The sequence below is a fragment of the Physella acuta genome, unplaced genomic scaffold (genome assembly GCF_028476545.2).
Source record: "Physella acuta isolate Inbredline_101_S28 unplaced genomic scaffold, ASM2847654v3 ptg000960l, whole genome shotgun sequence".
Lineage (NCBI taxonomy): Eukaryota > Metazoa > Mollusca > Gastropoda > Physidae > Physella > Physella acuta.
This window is the reverse complement of record NW_026732477.1, coordinates 154354-163561: the sequence shown is the minus strand read 5'-3', so window position 1 is coordinate 163561 and position 9208 is coordinate 154354. Positions and strand designations below refer to the sequence as shown.

The following is a 9208-nucleotide window of genomic DNA, read 5'->3' as shown; positions in this document are numbered from 1 at the left end:
GCTTTATACTATCAGACATATACTTACATTCAGTGCGCGCTTACACATGTAACATATATCTAGGCGAGACTGTCAACGCCAAAGGTTTAAACAAATCATCAGACAATGAAGAGAAGATTGAGAACAAATATGTCCTCATTGAGTCCATAGATGGTTCTATAGCTGCTCATCAGTTGGCTAACTACATGAACACACGAGACAGACGGTATTTTGATGAGCAATTCAAGGTAATTACTCTTTTTATTTATACATAATTTTAATTATAATGTAAATGATAATAAAGTGTCAATCCAATTATGTTTTCTTTAGCTATCCTATTGTATTTTTAAGATAAGTTACATGATAATTACTTTTTAGAAACAACTAAGAATTACATTTCATTTAACAACATGAAATCAAAGTGTTTGGTTTGTAGGCCTCTACAAAAACTAAAACTTTCTCCTTACACTTTCAGAATATACCAGCACCTGAAAATGTTTCCACAGCGATTGGTCTCAGCGAAAAGAACAAGCACAAAAATAGATACAAGAATATCTGCACATGTAGGTGCCATATGTATTGTGTTCTATGCTATGGACGTTTGTATTTATATTTATCTTACTTTAATTATTATGTAACTTCGAACTTACTTTTACAGATGACCATTCTAGAGTACACTTGGATATTAATGAAAAAAAGAATGAAGGAGACTATATCAACGCTTCATACATTCAGGTAGTCTTGAAATACACGTTTTTAACACATATGAGACTGAAAACTTTATTTTTTTAATTCTATATATACTAATATATATGTTTTCTTTCTTTTAGGGATACAACAATGAGGAAAAATTCATCGCATCGCAAGGTATTTTCTAATTAACAAGTTATTAGATAACCCTTTAGGTTTTATGTATCTCAATAATATTGCAATTATAAACATGAGTGCATTACAAAAACAACAGCACAATATAAACATTTGAAATCGTTTTTACCCAATATTTTTTATTTGAATTTAAGCCCTGCATGCACATATTTTCAAGCCATGTTAGCATTCGGGATAAAACGTGTGTTCAAATATGAATTTCCTGTGTGTTTGTTCCGTAGGACCCAACAGTATTATTATCAACGACTTCGTACGAATGCTGTGGGAACAAAAAGTGGATAAAGTTGTCATGTTGACCAATTTGATAGAGGAAGGAAAGGTTAGTTGATCATTGTTTATTTTACCACTATTTACGATTGGAAACTATTGTTTTAGTAACAATGGCTCTAAAATACGCATGTATACATATATGATTTAGTAAATCCTCGTGTATAATCAGGTCAAGTGCGACAGGTACTGGCCAGAAGATGGGAAGATGATGTTTGGAGATATTAAAGTCAAACTGGCTGTCACACATGTGTTTGCTGATTACACGATCAGAAGATTGCTGTTAAGTAAGGTAATTACATTGGGAAAACCTGCATCCCAACTAAATTTAATTTATTTAAAAAGCATTCTGATTTCCCGTATTGTTAGTTATAGAAAACCTTTATGTTTTTTTTTTTTTCATTTTTCGTTTGTAGCGAAAAAGTCTCGTAAGTAGGTCATTAACTTCTCTTTCTCCTACTTGCCAGCTAGTATCTTTCAAGCCAAAATGGGAATATTTTTTATCACACGGACACAACAAATGTTAATCCCGTTGTTTTTTTTTTTGGTTAAGTATTTTAAATCGTAAACAATGATAATAATACACTTGAAACGAGTTATAGAAACAAATAGCTACCAGGTTGTTTTTTTTTTCATCAATTGTAATCGTGTTCAATAAAACTACTTTATTTCCGAAATGTATATCTCCCTTCCTAACGACATTTCATATTTTAAACGCGGAGATTGAGACAAACAAAATCTATTGAAGTAAGTTTAATCTAAAAAAAATACATCAATAAAAAGTGTAATTGCCTCTGTAAAACCCCAGAAAGGCACGGACGTCCAACAGGTGACCCAGTTCCACTTCACGTCATGGCCGGACAAGGGCGTGCCCATAACTCCCTGGGCGTTGGTGGACTTTGAGCAGAGGGTGGCCTTCAACCCCACCAGTAGACCTGTGGTCGTCCACTGCAGGTAGGCTTGCTGGCTACTACAGTACAATCATGGCTGCGTTATCTTTACATACATAATATTATCATTTAATTGAACATACATGTATTAATAGTTGTATGTATTTTCACAGTAAAAACTTAGAAATATATAGAATGCAAAACGTTCATAGATTTCCGACGACATACTGAACCCTTCATAAAACCAAAAAACTAATTAGAGTTTAATGTGAAAATAAGTTTACACAGTCTTGAATTTTTTTTTAAACAACTAAGAAATCAATCTTGCATGTACTGCTGGGTTTTTTAGTTTAAGCAGAGTGTACAAAACACAACAAGCTACAGAATTCTAGTGAAATGGTTTTACTTTTGTGTGATACCATATTAATTGTTGTGATTTTAGCGCTGGCGTAGCCCGTACATGGGAATGTATCGCTCTGAGAAATGTTTTAGTTTTGTTAACGTCATATTAATGGTTGACGTGATTTTAGCGCTGGCGTTGCCCGTACATGGGAATGTATCGCTCTGAGAAATGTTTTAGTTTTGTTAATGTCCTATTAATTACAAACGTAATTTTAGCGCTGGTGTTGGCCGTACAGGGACATTTATCGCACTGAGAAATGTGATGAGAGAAGCTGAGGAGACTGGACGTGTTAATTTCTTACAGACAGTCGCCAGGCTAAGACAGGACAGGATGAATATGGTACAAACAGCGGTAGGTGGAGGGGGCTTTTTGGGTAGGTCGATGGGGCGTTTAGGCTAGGGAATTGGGGCTTTTTCAAGGATGATGGGACTATTAGGCTATTTTAAGCCTATGATTCAATCAGCTGTCAGTGAATGGCTCTTTTAAGATACATAATTTCCTCTATCATAAAAATATTGGTAGATTTATTTGGCATTTAGTCTATAATTGTCTATTGTTGTATACATTTGTCATTAAAATAGAAACTACTGCAAAACTAGTAGCTTCAGATTCCTAATAATTTGCTTTATTTAAATTAGACGTATAATTTTTATGGGTTTAAAAGCAATTATTAGTACATTTAAACTCTACTTCACCAGGAACAATATGAATTTCTCCACAAAGCCGCACAAGTAGCAATAACATGTATAGGTACCACAATCACAGCCTATGATGTTGACGTGAAGGTTCAAAATCTTCTGGACAAATCTGTGTCAGGGAAAACTAATCTGGAGAAAGAATTTAATGTAAGTCACGTGTATATGATGTATGTTGGTGAGCAAGATTTACAATTAGTCCATCTGTATATGAGTTATACAACATAAAATATGTAAGCATGTATTTTTCTACCCAGTCGGTATGTGCTGTAAGCGCTGACTTACAGACAGCTGGTAAAGAAGAAGAAAAAGAAATGAAGGTTTACGAAAACAACCAAGATGTGGACTTGATGAGGAAAAACCGGTGCCCAGAGATAATGCCGAGTATGTACTTTGTTATAATTAAATTAATCGATTTAATGAATATTAACAACAGTAACTGAAAATAAAATGCATGAGTAATTTCGGTTCATCATAGTTGTTTATAATTGTAGAAAATATTTTTTACTGCTAAAATAAAGTGAAAGTTAATTAACGTTATTTTTTTCAATTCAGCAATTTTTAATTTTGTAACTACTGATTTGTACCTGTTTATCTGAATTACAAGATCGCTTGTACCAAGCCAAGCTGTCTAGAAGCAGACCAGAAGACAGCGACTACATTAACGCGGTTGTCTTTCCTGTGAGATTTGTTTTCTTTTTTTTAACAGAATGATTATTTTTGAAAACATGATTACATTTTAAAATTTAAAAAAAACACATTTTAGAAGAATTTTTAAAATTACAACTGTTTATCAGAGCTTCAGCAAACTTGACCATCAACAAATTATAAAATCTTTGTTTTAATTTCACCTGACCATCAGAGCTTCACCAAATTTGACCATCAACAAATTATAAAATCTTTGTTTTAATTCCACCTGACCATCAGAGCTTCACCAAACTTGACCATCAACAAATTATAAAATCTTTGTTTTAATTCCACCTGACCATCAGAGCTTCACCAAACTTGAGCATCAACTGCTGACACAACTGCCCCTGCCAACAACTGTGGAAGACTTCTGGAGGCTGATTGTTGAGTACAACGTCACGTTGGTGGTGGTGTTTGATGTGGATTTGTGCTACACGACATGGTACTCGTTGGTTCATCATCTTTGACATTGGAAAAAAACATATTTATTATTGACAATGTCTTCATGCAAAAAACTGAGAATTTAGTTTAAGATATATTGTTTCATATACAATAGTCGTAATGCGAAAATTATAAGTAACAGTAAAATTTGTTAATTTGTTTGTAGAGTTTACCACACAATTACTACAGTCCCATTTTTAGTAATGCCAGACATAACTTTAGACTTGAATTATGTTAATATGTATACAAATATAAAGTCATTTTTGGAGATTTTATAACTATCGTCCATTAATCTAGACATTAGGTCACTACCTGCCAGCCTCAGCCAATGAGATGTTGAACATCAGAGACTACACAGTGGAGCTCAAGTCAAGCAACACACACACATTATGGGAGGAAAAAACTGTTGTCGTTAGAACTATGGGACCTCTACAGCTGAAGTCATTCAATGTAAGCTCAAGTAATGAGGATAACTAGAATGTTAACTGAAGTATACGTTATTGTGTGAATTTAGTTTACACCGTTTTATATTAAGACAGTATCAATCCTGTACTATTGCAGACACAAGACGGTCACACTGTTCTACACCTACAAAGTAAACTCACCACACTGGACACAAAGACGTTGCTGCAGTTTATAAAACAAACAAGAAAACACGCAAACAAGAAAGGGAGGGTGATATACATGTGCAGGTACGCGTTTAGAAATAAAGATTTATGTTTACAATGAATTTATGTTTAAAAAATAGAAAGATTTTCACAGATTTGTTTAATGTAGTAGTAAAATATGTTTTATGGCCTTGAGTTAAAACATTACGTTGGAAATCTTCTAGCTGACTCTAAGACAATGTATTAAACCTTTAATTTTTTCAGGTAATAAAAATTAAATTTATTTCGCATTATGCGTAGGCTAAAATTAATGTTTTGAGAATTGAACTTTTAATAAATCTCTAATGTAAAAAAAATTATTAGTCAGGCATTAAATTAATGAATAATAATTCGATGATCAGAGATGGGGCCACCTACAGCGGTCTTGTCTGTGTTTTGAACCTCCTACTAGACAGGATGGACAATGACCTACGGCTAGCTGTGCCATTAGTTGTTGGGGCGGTCAAGTCCATTCGACCACAGGTCATTCCTACACTGGTGAGTCATGTTATCGTGTTATGAATTAAGTTATTGTTCAATGTAACGTAGAGATTCGCTTCTTTGCTACTGTATTACATCAAGTCTCTATTATACTACTGTGATACTTATTTGCTGTTTATCAAGACATTTTTAAAATTAGACTACTTACGTTCAAATTTTATTTAGAGGCTATCATCTCTCTTATTCTACTGTTAAGTTCTTCCTATTTGATGTTTATCATAATATTCTGTGGAGAAAGTTTTTTTCTGGCATTACTGCATTATTTACCGAACCACCTTGCAATGTACTCCAACAGCAACAGTACCACTGCCTTTATCAAGTGCTACAAAGATACAGCGATACGACGACCACATACAGCAACCTTGAGAAGAAATCTGAGAAACTTATTCAGCATTTAGATAATAATGTTGAAGACAATGTACTGTATGCAAATACTGAATAATCATAACAATCTTATTGCTGGAAAATGTCTGTAAATATAACAGTGTGAAACAGGGGAGTGAATTACAAATGCGATTTTATTTTAAGACACGTTTATGTTGTTAAGTCTACACTACAAGTTCTAGACGAACTATATCTTGAGCTATATATAACCCAGACCTGATTTTAGTTCTATGTGAAGCTGATGACTTCTTATCTTATCCTTTAAATGTACATAATTATGTACTATTTCTATACCACACAACTCGCAACACTAACATAGACGCGAACTTCATACAACTGACATTGATCGTCTTTATTTAAGTTAACATCTGTCATTTTTTTGTGATTGATTATGCAGTATAAAATAATATTTAGATTTTATCATTTTGTTCTCCGTTCATGTTTTAAAATAACAAAAAACTGTTGTCCACAACTTCTCATTCCATATGTCCATATGTTAGTATTCTACACACTTTATATTACTTTATACCAGGGGTCGGCCGCATGCGGCTCTTTTGATGCCAAGTGGCGGCTCTCGAGTTCGATGCACACATATTAGAAATTATTGTATTGTTTTATTTTCAAAACCCATAACAAATAATATACTATAAAGAAACACAACTTCAAACATAATAAAAACTCTAATCAGCGAACAATGTGAATAGGTGGGGGTAGAGAGTATTCGGACAGCTGTCAGTCGCATTGGCACCAAGCCCAGCCCCACAGCCGTGCAATGCTTGCCACTTACCAAGTGCCGACTTTTTCTAATATCGTTAAATGGGGATTGTTATTTCATTCAGAATGCATTTCCCTATCTGTCGGTAATCATTAGTTTGACTTGAGTGACGTAGTTTTTTACTTATTAGCTTCCTATTGTTGAGCCGGGTACTGGACGGTGGGGTACAAGTTTACCCTGCGTCCAGTGGGGTGGAAGATAAGCCTGGTGAGAACCGAAGGACAGAAGCGACCAATACACGGTAATCAAAATGATATTCAAGCCAGTTAGTCGGAGTTTGCCATGTTGAGGCCTGACTGGCTAATGCGAGACACCTCCAGAGCTAGAAAAAAAACAAGTTAATAAAAAGTCTAGTGACAATTTAAGCGCAATTTCCTTAATTAATTTTTTGTGACCGAACGAAAGGATATTTTTGAAAACTTACTTCGGCAATATTGTTCTAAATTATGGCAGAAATCGATTGGTAAATGGTTCAAGTCGCTAAGGGGTCTGGTTGCCGAGATATGGGCTAAAAAACTGCACGTTTTCAAGGTTTTTTGGCTTTTCCGGGAAGTCCAGGAAGGAGTTCCGGTAATTCTTTTGGCCCACTATCATCCTCGGAACTTGCTTAACAAATTTGCTTTGGAACTAGTCCTCGATATTGCTTCGTTGAGGAGGAAATACGACTTAAAGCTGCGGACACCCATCGGACACACATCGGACACACATCCATCCTTGACGAGTTAATAATCGCAATTGTCCGTATGGAAATTGCGCTAAAAACAGTTAAGAGCCCCTAAAGTGGATTGGAATAGTCCTACAGTTTTACTATTTGATAACTAAGTTTATCATAGCAGAGCTAGCTAAAATAATTTAATATGTTTTGTGCAAAACATTTGTATTTTTTTATATGAATACATATTATTTCATATTTAAAGTTATTTATTTAAAATAAAAATATTATACTTGTTTACCTAATCCTAATCAAATACCAAATATTGAAATAAAAATGTTAGTGGCTCTTTAAAAACTGGAAAATTTTGTAAATTGTAACTTTTGGCTCTTCCGTCTGAAAAGGTTGCCGACCCCTGCTTTATACAGATGTTTTTTTAGAAAAGTGTTCTATTAAAAATATATATAATTACGTTTTATTGAATGTAAGGTGCTTTTAAAAAATAAATTAACTTACTTTAGCCAACTTGAGTTTCGTGAGTTTGTCTAAATTATGATCAATGAACATGATAGGAAAAAAATATTTTTAAAAAACTGCAGCAAAATTATACTAAACCCTTACACTTACAATCACTAAAATTTAAAAACCAATGCTAAGGTATCTTAGAAAACCCGTAATTATATGTTGTTCTTAATTACTTAAATAGAAACTTCTTTGAGTTAACTCTAGTACTTTGTTTATGTTATAAACGAGCTCAGACGTCCTGTCTCTGACTCTACCTTTTGTTAACTCCCTAATAGGTACACATCTGCTGTACACCAATGAAGACACAGTGACCACTCAAGGGACGTAACCATGATATACATAATACAAGGGACGTAACAATTACTAACACGTCATAATTCAACATTCGTCCCTAAAATAATTTAAAGTGAAATATAAACGTTTAAATGACTAGCGTGAAATTAATTATACATAGTTAATTAAGTCGAACAGGATACATCTAAAACACCATTGTCACTTGCTTCCAATCTACATATTCTCTATGCTTGTAATGGTTATTTTGATCAACATCAACAGATCTGTTATAGATATCAATAACACAATATCAACAAGATAGTGTATATTTGCAAATAAATACATGATTGAGATGTATATGTAACACGTTTAGCATAAAGTGTAACCATAATACCAAACACTTATCCAATTCCAGTGCATTAGCTGCTTTACTGTACTGTCATTTCACCGTTGTTGTAATCTGATAGTACGTATGCAATGATGTGTGAAGGCTGTTAGACGTATGCACAGAGAACATTGGTTTTTCACGTGTCTACCTTTGTCGGTCTAAAATGACAAACGACTACCTGTTAAACATTGTATGGTATCAGTTTCCAACCGGGCTTTCTGTTTTGTGTTTTGTGTTATGAAATATTAGATTCAAGCTGTTTGACCTTTATAAAGTAAACATTTAGGACAATTTAGCCCGTGAGGGAATATTAAGAGGAGTTGGCCTGTTTCTATGACATGATTGTATGTTCAACTCTCAACCAAATATATTTCCTAGTGTTTAACTGCAGACACTTAACGTTAGCAGAAAACAACGGCCTAGATATCAATCAACAGGATTTAAGGTCGATTGTTTGTTCGGGTAGTTGAAAAAATAAGATCGCTGTGATCAAAATATGGGATGTTTTTATTGTTTTAGTTCCTTTCCCTTTTTAATTGTCCCAACAGTTCGTGATGTACACAATAAACTTGTTTAAAACAATTCGTTCTATATAGTGTTTATCGTTTATTTTAAACAACATTCGTAATTTAACCTAATCACGTCTAAGTTGCTATTTTCAACAACAGAACTATATGAGCACATAGGTCTACATGAGGCTTGTTTGGTCAGCATCTTTTTTGTCGCTACATTTCCTTAAGCTCTGGTACCGAATTCGAGACTTTTTTATAAAAAATCTTGCGTTGTAACGTTTAACCTCGCTAAAATATTGTTCAA

General features: G+C 33.9%; 1 protein-coding gene and 1 long non-coding RNA gene across 2 annotated transcripts; both read left to right on the top strand.

The window, feature by feature from the left end:
• Nucleotides 1-637: 637 nt before the first annotated feature.
• Nucleotides 638-1142, top strand: LOC131953865 (uncharacterized). Its single transcript, XR_009388698.1, has 3 exons — nt 638-714; nt 810-846; nt 1086-1142. It is a non-coding gene; the product is annotated as an uncharacterized LOC131953865 (long non-coding RNA).
• Nucleotides 1143-1153: 11 nt separating this feature from the next.
• LOC131953870 (receptor-type tyrosine-protein phosphatase mu-like) lies at nt 1154-5837 on the top strand. The gene is made up of 12 exons (XM_059317279.1): nt 1154-1183; nt 1304-1423; nt 1940-2085; nt 2640-2775; nt 3123-3269; nt 3377-3503; nt 3727-3800; nt 4112-4258; nt 4545-4697; nt 4809-4939; nt 5257-5392; nt 5691-5837. Exons 1-12 carry the CDS (start codon nt 1154-1156, stop codon nt 5835-5837), a joined length of 1494 nt encoding a protein of 497 aa, XP_059173262.1.
• The last annotated feature ends 3371 nt before the right edge of the window (nt 5838-9208 follow it).